Raw genomic sequence first — 18186 nt, forward strand, 5'->3', positions numbered from 1 at the left:
TTACAATCTAGGTATTTTTAAACGATTGTATATTTGAAACCAGGTATTGGACAGATGTAAATTAATACCCACTCAAACAATTGAATATAATCATTTGAATGACTATTAGAAATAACAGCTGAAACCAATCTCTCAATCTGACAAGAACAATGTGAAGTGGGAACTGATTTCTTTACAGATTTTGAATTATTTCCATGATCTGATGTAATCTTTTCATTCTAGGGGATAGATTTTAAATCCACTTCTCAGGATTAAGCTAAGGACTCACACATGGACACTGAGCCAATTAACAGGTTAGATCCGAAAAAGTATTTGAGAAGGGGAAATCAGGCATTTCTTTTGCTTTAACATCATGGTTCCTTCCCAGGATCTTTGGAATAATCTGAAAAATGTTCCATGCACAGTATTTAATTAAAACATTGGTCAGTGTGAATAAATTTACTGAACTGGTAACTCTCCCTCTATTGTACAACACTACCTCTGATCAGCGAGCTCATTGTCGTGGGAACATCAACATCTGCATGTTCCCCTCCAAACCACACACCATCCGGACCTGGAACTATATCGCTGTTCCTTCCCTGTCACTGGGTCAACGTCCTGGAACTCCCTTCTTAACAGCACTGTGAGTGTACATCCCCCTCATGGACTGCAGTTCTCACCATCACCTTCTCAAGGGAAATTAGATATGGGCAATAATTGCAGGTCTCGCCAGCGGCCCTCACATCCAGTGAAAGAATAAAAGTAATTAAAGTACACTGAAAGAGAGATTTTTTTCTGAGGCAGCGACATGTTGCAACATGCACCAGTGTTGCACCGGGATGGCTAATGACAGTTGAAGTTAGGTCAGTGATATATCTGGATGGGCAGTAACAGTAAAAATGTGACTAGTGATAGATATGGATGGGTATTTACATTATAAGTCAGGTTTGTGATCTATCAGGATGGGTATTTACAGTAAAGGTGAGGTTGGTGATACATCTAGATTGGTATTTAAGTAAAAGTGAGGTCAGTAATATATCCACATTTTATTACAAATCATTCACAGGTCTGCGCAACATTGAGGGCCGAAGGGCCTGTACTGCGCTGTAATGTTCTAATGTTCTAAAAAAAAAATTGTGGTCAGTGATATATCTGGATGGTATTTACAGTAAATGTGAGGTCAATGATCTATCTGGATGTTATTTAAATTACAAGTGAAGTCAATGATATTTCTGGATGGTATTTACAGTACAATTGAGGTCAATGATATATTTGGATGGTATTTAAATTACAAGTGAAGTCAATGATATTTCTGGATGGTATTTAAATTACAAGTGAAGTCAATGATATTTCTGGATGGTATTTACAGTACAATTGAGGTCAATGATATATTTGGATGGTATTTAAATTACAAGCGAAGTCAATGATATATCTGGATGGTATTTACAATACAAGTGAGGTCAGTGATATATTTGGATTGGTATGTACAGTAAATGTGAGATTACTAATGCATCTGGGTGAGTATTTACAGTAAGCGTGAGGTCCATGATTATAATTTACAGGAAAAGTGAGATCACAAATGCCTTAATACTTCAGAAAGCTGAGAGGCATATAAAAAGTGCAGGGGTGAAGTAAGAAAGGAAATTAGAAATGCAAAGAGAGGACATGAAAAATATTGACAGGTAAAACCAAAGAAATCCTGAAGATGTTTTATCAGTACATTAAGAGCAAGAGGAAAGGGTAGGGCCTATCAGGGATGAACAGGGGAAATTATGCAGAAGATGTGGGCAGGATAGTTAATGAGTTTTTTTGTCTCTGACTTTGCAAAGGAGAGGGTTGATGCAGACATTGTAACTAAAGTGGAGGAGTGTCAAACATTAGATATGATAAGCATAATGAGAGAGGAAGCACTCGAAGGTCTGACATCCCTGAAAGTCGGTAAATCACCAGGACCGGATGGACTGCATCCCAGGTTGATCAAGGAAGCCAGAGAGGAAGTAGTGGATGCGCTGTGGATATTTTTCAAAACCTCACTAGATACAGGCGAGATACCAGATGATTGGAAGCCTGTGAACGTTGTCCCATTGTTTAAAAAGGGTGCGAGGATTAGACCAAATAACTATTGGCCTGTCAGTCTGACCTCAGTGATGGGTATATTGTTAGAATCTATTCTGAGGAATAGGATAAACTGTCTCTTAGAAAGGCACGGATTAATCAGGGATAGTCAGCATGGATTTGTTTGGGGAAGGCCATACTTTGCTAACTTAATTGAGTTTTTTGAGGAAGTAACATGGAGGATCGATGAGGGTAGTGCAGTGGATGGGGGCTGCATGGATTTTAGTAAGGTATGTGACAAGGCCCCGCATGGTAGGCTGGCCAGAAAAATGAAAGCCCATGAGATACAGGGGAAGGTGGCAGGTTGGATTCAGAATTGGCTCAGGGCCAGGAAACAAAGGGTAGTAGTTGACGGGTGTTTCTGCAAATGGAAAGCTGTTTCCAGTGACGTTCCACAGGGCTCAGTTTGGGTCCCTTGTTATTTGTGGTATATATTAACTATTTGGACTGAAATGTGGTCGGCATGATGGGAAATTTGCTGATGACACAAAAACTGGCCATGTAGTTAATAGGGAAGAGGATAGTCACAGACTCCAGAATGGTGTCAATATTTTGGTTGAGGGAGCACAGAAGTGGCAAACGGAATTCAATCCAGAGACGTGTGAGGTATTGCATTTGGGGAGGGCAAATAAAACAAGGAAATATACAATAAACTGGAGGATATTGAGAGGGGTAGAAGAAGCGAGAGGCCGTGTAGTGCATGTGCACAGGTCCCTGAATGTGGCAGGACAGGTGGATATAGTGGTGAAGTAGGCTTTCCTTTATTGACCGAGGTATAGAGTACAGAAGCAAGGATGTCATGCTGGAGCTGCACAGCGCGCTGGTTAGGCCACAGCTGGAGTATTGTGTGCAGTTCTGGTCAGTACATTACAGAATGGACATAATTGCTCTGGAGAGAGGACAGAGGAGATTTACAAGAATGTTACCAGGCCTTTAAAGTTGCAGCTATGAGGAAAGAGTGGACAGGCCAGGCTTGTTTTCCCTGGATCTGAGGAAGCTGAGAGGTGAATTGATTGAGGTGTACAAAATTATGAAGGGCCTAGATAGAGTGGACAGGAAGGACATGTTTCCCCTGGCGGGGAGGTCAGTTACCAGGGGACACAGATTTAAGGTGATTGGTGGAAGGATTAGAGGGGGCAAGAGGTGAAACCCTTTCACCCAGAGGGTGGTGGGTGTCTGAAATTCACTGCCAGGAATGGTGGTGGAGGCAGAAACCCTCAATTCATTTAAAATGTACCTGGACATGTCCCTGAACTGCTGTAACCTGCAGGACTATGGACCATGTGCTGGAAGGTGAGATCAGTTTGGGGTGCTAGTTTATTCGGTCAGCGCGGACACGATGGGCTGAATGGCCTCCTTCTGTGCTGCACTTTTTCTATGTTTCTATGTATCTATGTTTCTTACAGAGTGAATCTATTTCAATGACAACATTAAGGCGCAGCAATCTGCTCAATTCAATTTGCTCAAAGATCAGTTCTTGAACAATCCACTTCTGCCAATACAACTTGATCATTGGATCATACTGTTCCAGAAAGTTTAATTGAGTCCTACCCTGCTCCCTAGTCCAGGGACCCTGTCTTCAGTGTAAATTGATCTGTGAGAATTCTATAGACATTCACTGACATGACAATTTGCAGCTGAAATGATCTGAAATCGGTAACTGAAAAGTTGTTCCCATTTCCTAGCTGTGCTATCAGACTGCGGGTCGCATATTATCCGTCCTTCCAAAGAGTTAAAGAAATAATTGTCAGCTCTCTGGGAAATTCACTTTAAAGAATCGAAATATCTGTCAAATGTTAGATTATATTGTATAAATATACACTTTCTATTCGACATGTAAAGCACATGAGTAAAATGAGTCAATTTCAGTTGTGAAATGACTGTAATTAACACCTGTCTCCTTGGGAACTAATTGTCTGTTTCTTGTTAATTCCAGTCATTTGAACAAAGAAAATTCACACAGTATTATTTCAAGTACTCATTATAATGGAATATATTCAAAATATTTTACAGACCTGGATTTGCACCCATCAATAATTCACTTCATAGCATGTTATGATTAAATGCTCAGTACAAAACAAAACGATGCTCATCTCACTGAGTGAAGTTTAACTTTAGGAATCAGCTCACTGTGTTGCATTGAAAATACAGTCTTTTTGGATGGAAAGTGCTAGTTTAATATCACGGCTGAAAAAATACGCTAGCATAGTCTCACAATTGTTAGCAGCATTTTTCACGTTTTCTCTAGTCCTCTCTTTAACTGTTACAGAATCTGTTTATGCAGAATCATTGTGTAAATGCCCAGCCGTCTGAATAAGGGCCAAACCATGTAATATGGACGGTCTCACATTGGGGTGGAGAGGGTAGGTGAGGCAGGGGAGTGTTCTCTGACAATCTGGTACACATTTTCTTTTTGTTCTGAATTTACGAATACTGAGCTGACACTGTCCAAGACAACATCCCTTCGAAATGTCCTCCAGAAGAGTAAAGCTACAGGACAGGTTACATTCCCAGCCATGGTTAAATCTTTCACATTATAAAATTTGTAAATATAAGGATTGAATTGGTAGGTATTAAATTGCTGAATTGAGCCTTGTATTAGTTTAGAAAATATGGTAAAATATATTCTGTGATGTAAGAAATGTTAATGGCAGAATTGTATAAATCTGTTGTCATTAACTTATTGCAAGAAAAACGAAGCAGGGAGATCTGGTTTCCAGCTGAGTAAAATTAGTACCAGTCACTGAACAGCAGCATTAACACTTTACAATCTAAGTCTTTTTATACAACAATACATTTAAAACCAGATACGGTAGAGATCATATAACCATTGCCGATTGCTGTAAAAACCCATCTGGTTCACTAATGTCCTTCAGGGAAGGAAATTTGCAGTCCTTATCCAGTCTGACCGACATGTGACTCCAGACCCACAGCAATGTAGTTGACTCTAAAATGCCCTCCGAAATGGCCGAGCAAGACACTCAGCTGTTTCACACCGTTACGAGGACTGCAGTGGTTCAAGATGGCAGCTCATCACTACCTTCTCAAGTGCAATGTTGGATTGGAAATAAATGCTGGCCTTATCAGCGATGCCACATCTCCGAATGAAGAATAAAAATGTGAATATGATCATTTTGATAACTTTTTGGAAATAGCAGCTGATGCAAATTGCTTTATCTAACAAGAATGAAATGAAGTAGGAGCTGATTCATTTCCTGATTTCAAATTACTTCTGTGATCCTGTGCTAGTCTTTAATTGCATAGAATTTCCATCCACTTTTCAGGGATGGACTCAGTCCTCATATATGGAAACTGAACCAATTAACTGGACAGATTCTCAAACATCAAACATACCTTCTGCAAAATGCACTGCAACAACTCGCCAAGTCTCCTTCGACAGCACTTTTCAAACCCATGACCTCCACCGCCAAGGACAAAGACAGCAGATGCATGGGAACACCACCAGCTGTCAATTCCTCTTCAAGGCGCACACCATCCTGACTTGGGACGATAGCGCTGTTCCTTCATGTCAGGTCCAAAACGTGAAAATCTCTTCCTAAATGCACCTTTGCTTTACCTGCACCACATGGACTGCAGCAGTTCAAGCAGGCAGCTCACCAACACCCCACCCCCCCAACACCCCGCCCCCCACTTCCCCCCAACCCCCAGGGCAATTTGAAAGGGCAGTAAGTTCTGGCCTTGCAAGTGACGTCCATATTCCATGAGAGATTGAAACAAAAACTAAATGATATGCATTGTAATTACAAGCCAGTCAGTTTAATATCAGTGGCAGGATCTTTCTTTAAGGAACCATATTGTGGGACAAAATTAACAGTTGCATGGATAAATGTGGATTAATTAAGAATCCAAACTGAACATGGATTTGGTCAGGGCAAATCATGTTTAACTAATTTTATGAGTTAACGGAGAACATTGATGAGGATAATACAGTTGATGTGGTGGACACGGACGTCCAAAAGAGGTTTGATGAAGTGATGCATAACAGCCTTGTCAGCAAATTTGAAGCTTAGGGAATAAAGCGGACATTGGCAGCCTGGGTGTGGAGCTGGCTAAGAGTCATACAGTCATCGAGTTAAACAGCACAGAAATAGGCACTTCGTCCCATCGCATCTGTGCCTGCCATCAAGCACCGATTTATCTTAATCCCATTTACCAGCACTTGGCCCATAGACTTGTATGCTCCGGCATTTCAAATGCTCATCTAAATACTTCTTAAATGTTGTGAGGGCTCCTGCCTCTACCACCCCTTCAGGTAGTGTATTCCAGATTCCAACCACCCTCTGGGTGATATTTTTTCCTCAAATCCCCTGTAAACCTCCTGCCCCTTACCTTAAATCTATGCCCCCTCGTTATCGATCCCACTGCTAAAGGAAAAGGTTGCTTCCTCTCTATCCTCCCAATGCCCCGCATAATTTTGTACACCTCAGTCAGGTCCACCCTCAGCCTTCTCCTCTCTAAGGAAAACAATCCTAGCCTATCCTGTCTCTCTTCATAGCTGAAATGCTCCAGCCCAGGCAATATCCTCGTGGATCTCCTCTGCACCCTCTCCAGTGCAATCACATCCTTCCTATAATGTGGTGACCAGAACTGTAGACAGTACTCTAGATGTGGCCTAACTTGCATTTTATACAGCTCCATCATAACCTCCCTGCTCTTATATTCTATGCCTCAGCTAATAAAGGCAAGTATCCCATAAGCCTTCCTAACAACCTTATCTACCTGTGCTGCTGCCTTCAGTGATCCATGGACAAGTACACCAAGTTCCCACTGACCCTCTTTAGTTTCTAGGGTCCTACCATCCATTGTGCGTCCCCATGCCTTGTTAGTCCTCCCAAAATGCATCACCTCGCACTTCTCAGGCTTCAATTCCAGTTGCTACTGCTCTGCCCATCTTACCAGCCCGTCTATATCGTCCAGTAATCTGAGGCTTTCCTCCTCACTATTTACGACTCCACCAATTTTTGTGTCATCTGTGAACTTACTGATTGTACCTTCTATATTCACGTCTAAGTTATTAATTTACACTACAAACAGCAAGGGTCCCAGCACTAATCCCTGCGGTACACCACTGGTCACATGTTGCCACCCACAAAAACAACCCTTGACCATCACCCTCTGCCTCTTGCCACTCAGCAAATTTTGGATCCAATTTGCCAAATTGAATCCCATGGGCTCCCATCTTCTTAACCAATCTCCCATGTGGGACCTTATCAAAAGCCTTACTGAAATTCATGTCGACTACATCAACTACTTTACCCTCAGCTGCACATCCAGTCACAGCCTCGAAAAATTCAATCAAGCTAAGTGACAGGAAATGGAAAGTAGTGGTGAAGAATAGTTTTTTTTTAACTGCAAGGGCTTATATAGTGGGGTTTACCAGGGGTCAGTACAAAATATTCTGATTTCCTGGTCTAAATTACTGACCTAGACTTGTGAAGCGCACAATTTTACCGTTTGAAAATGACACAACATTGTAATGAGGATAGTGATAGACTTCTATAGGATCTAGACAGATTGACGGAACAGGGAGACACGCAGCAGATGAAATTTAATGCAATGAAATGTTTAGTGATACAGTTTAGTGGGAAAAACAAGGAAACAGCATGAAATAAAGGATTCAATTCTAAAGGTGATGCAAGAGCCCGGCACCTTATTGTATATGTACATAAATCGTTGAAGGTGACAGGGAAGGTTGAGAAAGCAGTTAATAAGCTAAAGAGGCTTTATGGATGGGAGGCATAGAGTAAAAAAGCTACACATAATGATGAACATTTCTCTCTCTCACGTTCTCTGTATTCCTTTCTCCGTCTCTGTCACTGTCTCTCTCTCTCTCTGCTCCGTTGGCTGTTTCTCTCCCTTCTCTGATTCTCTCTTTGACGCTTTTTCTCTCTCCATTTCTCTGGCTTTCTCTCTTTCTCTCTCTTTTTCTGGCTCTTCCTCTTTAACTTTCTCTCTTTCTCTCTCTTTCTCTGGCGCTTCCTCTTTAACTTTCTCTCTTTCTCTTTCTCTTGGCTCGATGTCTTTGACTTTCTCTCTCCCTTTCTCTTGGCTCTATCTCTTTGACTCTCGCTCTGTGAATTTGTCAGTCGATTATTCTCCAGGTTTCTCTTTCGTGCTCGCTCTGGTTTTCTCTTTCTCTCTCTCTGGTTTTCTCTTTCTCTTTTGCTTTCCCTCTCTTTCTTTGGTTCTTTCTGCTTTACTCTCTCTCTCTCTCTCTCTCTCTCTCTCTGGCTTTGTCTTCTTTTCACTTTCTCTGGCTTTGCTTTCTCTCTCTCTATGGCTTTATCTTCAGCTCTTTCTCTGACATCTCTTTCTTTGGCTTTTTCATTCCCTCTCTCTGGCTATCTCTCTTTCGATCTCTCTCGCTCTCTGGCTTTTTCCCTCTTTCTGGATTTCTTTCGGCCCCACCAATAAATTTTGACGCCCCCTGGGCAAGCTATCCCCTTCAGATTTCCCTGCTGTAAATGTCCCCATGTAAATGTAAATGATAGTGACATCAGCAGATGGAGATGCTGGGAGGGTGACAGTAACTGCAGTGAGACAGTGACACCAGCAGATGTAGATGGTGAGAGGGGGCAGTAACAGCAGTGAGACAATGACACCAGCAGATGGCGCTGGTGAGAGGGGGACAATAAATGCCGTGAGACAGGGACATCAGCAGATGGAGATGGTTAGATGGGGCGGGGTGCGGAGTAACTGCAGTGAGACAGGAACAGCTGCAGATGGAGATAGTGAAGGCGGGGGTGGGGGGGGAACAGAAACTGCAGTGAGACAGGGACACCAGCAGATGGAGATGGTGAGGTGGGTGGAGTAACTGCATTGACACAGGGAGACCAGCAGATGGAGATGGTGAGAGAGGCGACATTAACTGCAGTGAGACAGGGACACCAGCAGATGAAGACAGTGAGTGTGGTGGAATAACTGCAGTGAGACAGTGACACTGTAGAATTGAGCAGAACGGCATGACCCTATGTGTAATGGGCAATATAGCCAAGTTAGGAATAGTAGCTTTGCTGAGCTTTGATAGTCTGATTTTAAGTGGCAGAAACCTCAATTAAATAGTTAAAAGTAAAGGCAGAGAGTGTGAGATTGTAAAGACTAGCCGACACTGGTAATTGCAAGGACATCTGTTCTTTTATGGCCTGATTGTGTGGTTTGAAACAAATGGACTCCTGTGAAACAAATGCTGTCCATCCCTGTGTGAGTGACAATAATGAATGAAGGGCCTCTCTTATCTTCGTGAACTGCCACTGCTTGATGTAGCTGCAGACTGCACGAAGCACTCAGGAATGCAAACATGATAGAGATAGCAGGATGCGCTGCAATTAACTGTCACAAGGTAGAGACAGAACTCATGATCAATGTAGGGAGTGAGACCAGAATGTTTATTGATGATTCCTATGCTCTTGCTAATTATCTTGCTTGTCTGCTTTCTTTTATCTTGCTCGTGCAAAACAATATTAAGTTAGTAACAAGTATGTATGGAGAATGGAGTGTATTGTGAACCTCAGTAACAGATGTACTGCATGTCACCACGTGGGTGAAGTTGAATTGTACCACACTAATTGGTTAAACAAGGAGGTGTAGTATGAATCTTAATGTATAAACAGTATGTGTATCCCAAACAGTCACTTACACTGGTGGACCCGACAGACACCAGTGGAGTCAGTGCTGCTGTGTCAGAATAAGTCTGCTGGCTAATGTGCAAATAAATTAATTGATTTTACCGACACATCCGACTCGGTATATTTACTGAACCAGACTGAGGGCAAAAAGAACTCAGATGAACAACACCAGCAAATGGAGGATGTGAAGGGGGGGGGGGGGGGTGGAGGAACAGCAGTGAGACAGGGACACCAGGAGATGGAGATGGTGAGGTGGGGGTGGGGGGGGGGTCAGTAACTGCAGTGAGGCAGGGACACCAGTAGATGGAGATTGTGAGAAGGGGACAGTACGTGCACTGAGACAGGGATACTAGCAGATGGAGATGGTGAGAGGGACCAGTAACTGCAGTGAGACAGGGACCCCAGCTGATGGAGATGGTGAGATCAGGAGCAGTAACAGCACTGAGACAGTGCACCAACAGATGCGGATGGTGAGATGGGGAGCAGTAATTGCAGTGAGACAGGGATTCCAGCAAATGGAGATGGTGAGTGGGGACAGTAACTGCAGTGAGACAGGGACACCAGCAGATGCGGATGGTGAGATGGGGAGCAGTAATTGCAGTGAGACAGGGATACCAGCAGATGGAGATGGTGAGAGGGGGCAGTAACTGCAGTGAGATAGTGACACCAGCAGATGGAGATGGTGAGAGGGGGCTATAACTGCAGTGAAACAGGGACAGCAGCAGGTGGAGATGGTAAATGGGGTGCAGTAACTGCAGCGAGTCAGGGATACCAGCAGATGGCGATTTTGAGGGGGGCAGTAACTGCAGTGAGACAGGGATACCAGCAGATGGAGAAGGTGAGAGGGGACAGTAAATGCAGTGAGGAAGGGACATCATCAGGTGGAGATCGTGAGAGGGGGCAGCAACTATCGTGAGACAATGACACAAGCAGTTGGGGATGGTGAGATGGGGAGCAGTAACTGCAGTGAGACAGGGATACCAGCTGATGGAGATGGTGAGTGGGGACAGTAACTACAGTGAGGAAGGGTCACCAGCAGATGGAGATGGTGAGAGGGGGACAGTAACTGCAGTGAGACAGGGACAGCAGCATATGGAGATGGTGTGAGGTGGGCAGTAACAGCAGTGATACAGGGACGCCAGCAGCTGGAGATGGTGAGTGGGGATAGTAACTGCAGTGAGGAAGGGACACCAGCAGATGTAGATGGTGAGAGGGGGACAGTAAATGCAGTGAGACAATGACACCAGCAGATGGAGATGGTGAGAGGGGGAGCAGTAACTGCAGTGAGACAGGGATACCAGCAGAAGGAGATTGTGAGGTGGGGACAGTAACTGCAGTGAGGAAGGGATACCAGCAGATGAAGATGGTGAGAGCCGGCAGTAACTGCAGTGAAACAGGGACAACAGCAGGTGGAGATGGTGAGAGGGGAACAGTAACTGCAGTGAGACAGTGACACCAGCAGTTGGAGATTGTGAGAGAGGGATGTAACTGCAGTGAGACAGTGACACCAGCAGATGGAGCTGGTGAGAGAGGGCAGTAACTGCAGTGAAACAGGGATACCAGCTGATGGAGATGGTGAGTGGGGACAGTAACTACAGTGAGGAAGGGTCACCAGCAGATGGAGATGGTGAGAGGGGGACAGTAACTGCAGTGAGAAAGTGACACCAGCAGATGGAGATGGTGAGGGGGTGGAGCAACTGCAGTGAGACAGGGACAGCAGCAGATGGAGATGGTGAGAGGGGGCAGTAACTGAGGGAGACAGGGACCCCAGCAGATGGAGATGGTGAGATGAGGAGCAGAAACTGCAGTGAGACAGTGACACCAGCAGATGGAGCTGGTGAGAGAGGGCAGTAACTGCAGTGAAACAGGGACAACAGCAGGTGGAGATGGTGAGTGGGGTGCAGTAACTGCAGTGAGACAGTGACACCAGCAGTTGGAGATTGTGAGAGAGGGATGTAACTGCAGTGAGACAGTGACACCAGCAGATGGAGCTGGTGAGAGAGGGCAGTAACTGCAGTGAAACAGGGACAACAGCAGGTGGAGATGGTGAGAGGGGAACAGTAACTGCAGTGAGACAGTGACACCAGCAGTTGGAGATTGTGAGAGAGGGATGTAACTGCAGTGAGGAAGGGACACCAGCAGATGGAGATGGTGATTGGGGGGACTGTAGCTGCAGTGAGACAGGGACAGCAGCATATGGAGATGGTGTGAGGTGGGCAGTAACAGCAGTGATACAGGGACGCCAGCAGATGGAGATGGTGAGTGGGGATAGTAACTGCAGTGAGGAAGGGACACCAGCAGATGTAGATGGTGAGAGGGGGACAGTAAATGCAGTGAGACAATGACACCAGCAGGTGGACATGGTAAGGAGGGTGCAGTAACTGCAGCGAGACAGGGATACCAGCAGATGACGACGTTGAGGGGGGCGTTACCTGCAGTGAGACAGGGATACCAGCAGATGGAGATGGTGAGAGGGGACAGTAACTGCAGGGAGGAAGTGACACCAGCAGATGGAGATGGTGAGAGGGGGACAGTAACTGCAGTGTGACAATGGTACCAGCAGGTGGTGATGGTGAGAGGGGGCAGTAAGTGCATTGAGACTGTGGCACCAGCAGATGGAGATGGTGAGAGATGGCAGTAATTGCAGTGAAACAGGGACAACAGCAGGTGGAGATGGTGAGTGGGGTGCAGTAACTGCAGCGAGACAGGGATACCAGCAGATGGCGATGTTGAGGGGGCAGTAACTGCAGTGAGACAGTGACACCAGCAGATGGAGGTGGTGAGAGGCATCCGTGACTGTAGTGAGACAGGGGCCCCAGCAAATGGAGATGGTGAGATCGGGAGCAGCAATTGCAGTGAGTCAGGGACAGACGGAGATGGAGATGGTGAGGGATGCACCGTAACTGCAGTGAAACAGGGACGCCAGCAGATGGAGATTGTGAGTGTGGGGCAGTAACAGCAGCGAGACAGGGATTCCAGCAGATGGCGATGGTGAGTCGGGAGCTGCAACTGCAGTGAGACAGGGTCTGCAGCTGATGGAAATGGTGATGGGGGCAGTAACTGCAGTGAGACAGGGACACCAGCCGATGGAGATGGTGAGAGGGGGCAGTAACTGCAGTGAGACAGGGTCACCAGGAGATGGAGATGGTGAGTAGGGGTGGGGTGGCAGTAACTGCAGTGAGACAGTGACACAAGCAGATGTCGGTGGTGAGAGGTGGCCTGTAACTGCAGTGAGACTGGAGCACCAGCAGATGGTGATGGTGAGAGGGGGCAGTAACTGCAGTGAGACAGGAACACCAGCAGAAGGAGATGGTGAGAAGGGCATTAACAGCAGTGAGACAGGGACACCAGCAGATGGGGATGGTGACCGGGGGGTTGGGGGTTGGGGGGGGGGGGGGCAGAACAAGTCCCAACTCAATAGCTCAGATTCTCAACAAAATATCATCTCAGAATCAGATTTAAAGTCATTTCAGGGCTCAGTGCTGTGAATATAAAATGTACTTTCTGTCCTGTGGGGAATGTAGTGAATGGAATATGAAATGGGATTTAGTTCCAGTGTTTATCTCTTTCTATGTTTTCACTAATTTCACAATGAGATTGAGAGGATATTTCACCGCCTTCTTCAGCTCCTCTCTGAATTTAGTCTGGGTCACAGTGTAAATACACGTGTTGGTGCAGGAACTGAGAAGCTGCAGCATCTTTGATGTCTGATCTGTGATATAGACAGGGTCAGTGTAGGAGGAATAAGACTGAATATCTGCAATTCGCCTATAAATGATGAACACAACCTGGGTCACCCACAACAATATAAAACTGCCGGATATACTGAAGAGTAAAATAATTGACTTTCTCCGATTCTCCATCTCTGGGTCTTTGTGATTCTCTCCAGTGCTGTGGCTCCGGAATCCCCTGCGGATTTTACTGGAGAATAAAATCCGTTTGACAATCAGAACATTGAGCAGCAAAATCAGAGAGATCGGTGCACAAGGGGTTAAAATGTAATTAAACAATTCAAATGCCTCCCATATGGGGGAAGTGTAGAAGCTCGGTTTATGGACACATCCCATGGGAACATTATCAATAAAGTAATCTTGTTCCAGTGTAAAGTACCAGGGAAGACATTCTAAACAGCCCACCACACTCACTGTTCCTACAACCACAGTCGCTGTTTTCTCATTGCAATATTTTGTTTTCAACTTCTCGCAACAAATGGCCACAAATCGATCAAAGGTGAAAGTGACTGTGAGCCAGACAGAAATATCTGTGGATGCAGAAAGCAGAACCTCAATGAGAGAACAGACAGGAGTAATTCGCAGGAATGATTTTGGGAAATAAATTACAGCAATATAAGTCAATATGGGATCAGTGATAACGACCAGGAGATCAGACACTGCCATTCCCACCAGGTAGACAGTGATACATTTGGAGAGTCCGCACTTTCCTCGGGACAGGATTACAATCGCCACCAAGTTAACTGGAAGAGAGAGAAAAGGAAGCAGATAAATTACTGATCAGACCTGGAGACAAAGCAGCAGTTTGACAGGATCTGGGCTGAAATTTCCAGCTTTGTTACTGCATCGAACAGTGAAAACTAATTCATTGGCCTGGGCAGTGTTTTGTCACAGTGAAATATTTGAAACACAATTATTAATAATGAATTGGGAAATTGATACAGAAAATGAATAAAGTCAGCACCAGATCTACTGGAAGTACTGAGTGTGGATGCAGTACCGGTGGGGAAATGAGAAGGGGTTTTACAGAGATGGAATCCAATGTGTTAAATTGGTATTTGTCCCCTGAATGGGAAGGTTTGGGAACTTCTGAATGTGAAGAGGGTTTGTTGCTGTGGGTTCAGCGACACAACAGGGGCTGGTACAAAATGGGAAAAGACTGAGAGCTTCTGCGGTGAGTTTGAGGGTCGGGATTTATTTGGAAGAGGCAGCTGGAGGATGAGACAGTGAGTGAGATTGGGAGGGAGAGAAGGAAAAGGACATGATGGAGCTGGAAAAGAGACAGGAGCAGATGGTTTGGGAAATTAGAACAAATGAAGCAATGGATGAGGAGACAGAGGATTCAATACAGTGAGAGGAGAGGCTGAGATTCACAGGGAGAGACTGCAGCAGAGTGTTAGAGTAAATCTCATCTATAGATCTCAGTAACACAACTCAATTAATACAGTCAAACAAGAATACATGTGGTTATTGGTGTTGGAGAACAGTTCACCGGGTCTGCAATATAGTCAATATATTTAGTTTGTACAGGCAATTAAATATAAATTAAAGTATATTTCTGAAATCAGCCTCACTCTTTATTGAATTCAGCAGTCACAGAGATTTTAAAGTGCAGTATTCAAATAATGAATTACCATCAGTGAAGAACTGGTTTTATTCTGTTTATTCAGTCAGTAACTAAGGAATAGAAACTTTCTACAAAACAAAATGAGGACCTGACAGAAATAAACACAGAGGATCAAGTCCAACGGTAAAATTAATGGAATCTGACAACAGACAACTTCAACTCACATCATCCCTCACTAATAGTTCTGGATATTTCAGCACTTTAGGATAGTGAATTATTCACACTGCTGCTTCTTTCTCTTTCTCTTTCTCTTTCTTTCTGCTTATCACTTTCCCTCCGTTTCTTTCTCCCTGCTCCATTCTCCTTCCTTCTCTCAGTCGTCCTCCTGATCTCTCTGGTGTACTCACACGCTGCAAACCGATACTTATTGCCGCTTTTCACATACACTTGATTCCTAACATTCTGTGCCTGTGTTCCGTTCACCAGCCCCGTGTTCAATGATTCTATTCTCAGAGTCTGTTTGTTCAATGGTGAAACCTCTGTGAATAATTTAATGTGTCTCCAGAGCACCCAAGTCTGCACCTGTTCACCCACACACTTTACTTCATCTGCAATACATGGAATAAACAGGATCGAAAGCTTCTTCCAGACAAACCTCACAATCACTGAAATTCCTTCTCCTGGAATTATAAAGTACACTGTTAGAATGTGAAATTGTTTCATTGATAAAACACCAACATCAGCGCTGCAGCTGATAATCTACAGATAAATGGAAGGACTCTTGCATCCAACTGATAGAGTGTGAACCAATAAATCATCACATCAATACTTTCTATTTTACAATGTATTCCAGTGACCGTGAAGGGTCCGCAGTGAAGCAGAGAAGGAGATGTGAAAGATTCAGCAGCAAACTCAGTTCAGTAGCCAGATCTCTGAAGCAGGGTCAGACACACACAGAATGAAATAATATTTCACAACAGTGATAACCAATAAATGCATTGAAATCTCTGTTACATTGCACCTTATTTTGGGGATGGAGGACATTGTGCTGTCCCGTTGTAACACTGAGACCGTGAGATGTCTCATTATCAAACATCGAAAAACACATCCATAAAAAAAAAAATTCCAGGACCGGTTATATCTGCATCATGAAACTGTTAAAATCTCCTGAATGTCCGCTTCTTGATCCTAACAAAGACATCACATTCAAAGACTTTCAATTCACAGAATAATGCAGCAACAATGCTAGGGTTAGTTAAACCAATGCTATTAAAGACATCATACAGCTCCTGTAAAACTGAAAGAGTAGACAATGAGGAGATTCCATCAGTAAATTGCTGGAAAAATACAGGCGGTTGTGTAACACACACAGTGAGAAATAATACCGAGTACAGCAGCACAGTTAATATCGATTTGCAGAATTATGCCGAGATGCACGCTTACTAGGAACTCCAATTGCTGAAAGTACAGGATAATAAATATCTTCTATCTGATACATTACTGGATATCCCATTTCTGAGAGAAGCTGAGTTCTGTTAGCCTGGAACCCACAGCTCCAGCAGCCACTCTGAGTTGATTCATTTCAATGGGTCCTGATTTATACAGGGGATAAGTCTCCACTGACACGGTTTTACCCCTGATCATTGCTATTAGTTACACTCACCTGAACAAACACATTACATCAGCAGCTTTGACTCTAGCAAATAATGTGGTGCATAAAACACAATAATTTCGATGTCAATGACATTTTCTCAGTTAGACCTCTCTCGGGAATAAACCTGAAATCTGAACTTATACTGGACAGATGCAACAATTATGAGTGGCGTTATTTTCGTTTTCCCTATTGTTGTATTGACCTCGTTCACTCCTGGCGTTTCTATTGTAAATGTAACTAACTGTCTGCAGTGGACACTGAATTCAGGGACAAAAACCATCCCGTTTCACTCTGTTACTGCCTTTTCCCAGTTAAAACGTGAACTTTCAGTCTCTGATTCGGGACCACGTTCACAGTAATATTGATATTGGGGACAGGTACTGTGCACGTCCATTGGGGAGGCAGTCACGGAGTGATAATATTACTGTGCTAGTAATCCAGAGGTCCAACCCAATGGCCTAGTGACAGGGGTTCAAATCCCAGCATGACAGCTGCTGGAACTTAAATTTAATTAATGAACAAAGGTCCACAATTGAAAGCTAGTCTTTGTAATGGTGCCATGCGACTATCATCGATTGCTATGAAAACCCATTTGGCTCGGTAATTACTTATCGAGATGGAAATCAGCCATACTTACCTGGTCAGGGCTACATGTGGTTACAGACCCAGAGCAATGTGGCTGACTCTTATCTGCCCTCTGAAATAGCCAAACAAGATGTCAAGGACAACAAATGCTGACATCACATGATAGAATAAAAGACAAACATCTACCCGCTATTTCACTGCAGATATTTCCCTGTTTATTCTATAGTGGTTAATGGCTCCAGTAAAATTAGAACTGTGACAACTCCTGGCTCCTTTCCTCCAGTTCACTGCTGACCAGACAGCCGAATTCCACTTTCCCTCACTATCAACTGCTACAAATCCCTGTTTCCATGACCAACCCTCGCCAAGTCCATCTCACCCAACATCTTCAGCCTAACTGACCTGTTTTGGATCCCAGTCCTCTAAGTACTGCAATTACAATTCTTATCATTGGGTTAAAATTCTTCCATGTCCTCACCACTCCTCATCTTTCAATGGTACTGCCCCGCCAGTTTCCAATATTACTGATCTGATTGTAACCAGAGCATCTCCAGCAAAGGCCTCTCTTCCCACACCAGCACTATTCCCTCTGGAATCCCGGAACTTTGTATTCTTGTTCCCTCCGCTACTGCATCCACAGACTGCCTGCTGGTGACATAATCTACTGATATGCAGTCAGCTTCCACATGTCCGCTGACAACACCCAGCTCCAGCTCTCCGTCATCTCTCCTGACCCTCCACTTCCTCTGTGTTATCAGATTGTAAAAGTCTGTTTCCTATGAGCTGCAATTTCCCCCAATTAAACATAATGCAGAGCGAAGCCTCCACCTTTGGTTCCACCATAAACTCCACGCCGTTGTCTTTGATCCCATCACCATTCCTAGCTGTTGTATCAGGCTAAATATGATG

General features: G+C 44.3%; 1 protein-coding gene across 1 annotated transcript; it reads right to left on the reverse strand.

The window, feature by feature from the left end:
• Positions 1-13309: 13309 nt before the first annotated feature.
• Positions 13310-16551, reverse strand: LOC137385198 (probable G-protein coupled receptor 139). The gene is made up of 2 exons (XM_068060186.1): positions 16482-16551; positions 13310-14214 (listed from the first exon to the last, which is right to left on the reverse strand). Exons 1-2 carry the CDS (start codon positions 16549-16551, stop codon positions 13310-13312), a joined length of 975 nt encoding a protein of 324 aa, XP_067916287.1.
• Positions 16552-18186: the final 1635 nt, after the last annotated feature.

This window comes from Heterodontus francisci, chromosome 28, assembly GCF_036365525.1.
Source record: "Heterodontus francisci isolate sHetFra1 chromosome 28, sHetFra1.hap1, whole genome shotgun sequence".
Lineage (NCBI taxonomy): Eukaryota > Metazoa > Chordata > Chondrichthyes > Heterodontiformes > Heterodontidae > Heterodontus > Heterodontus francisci.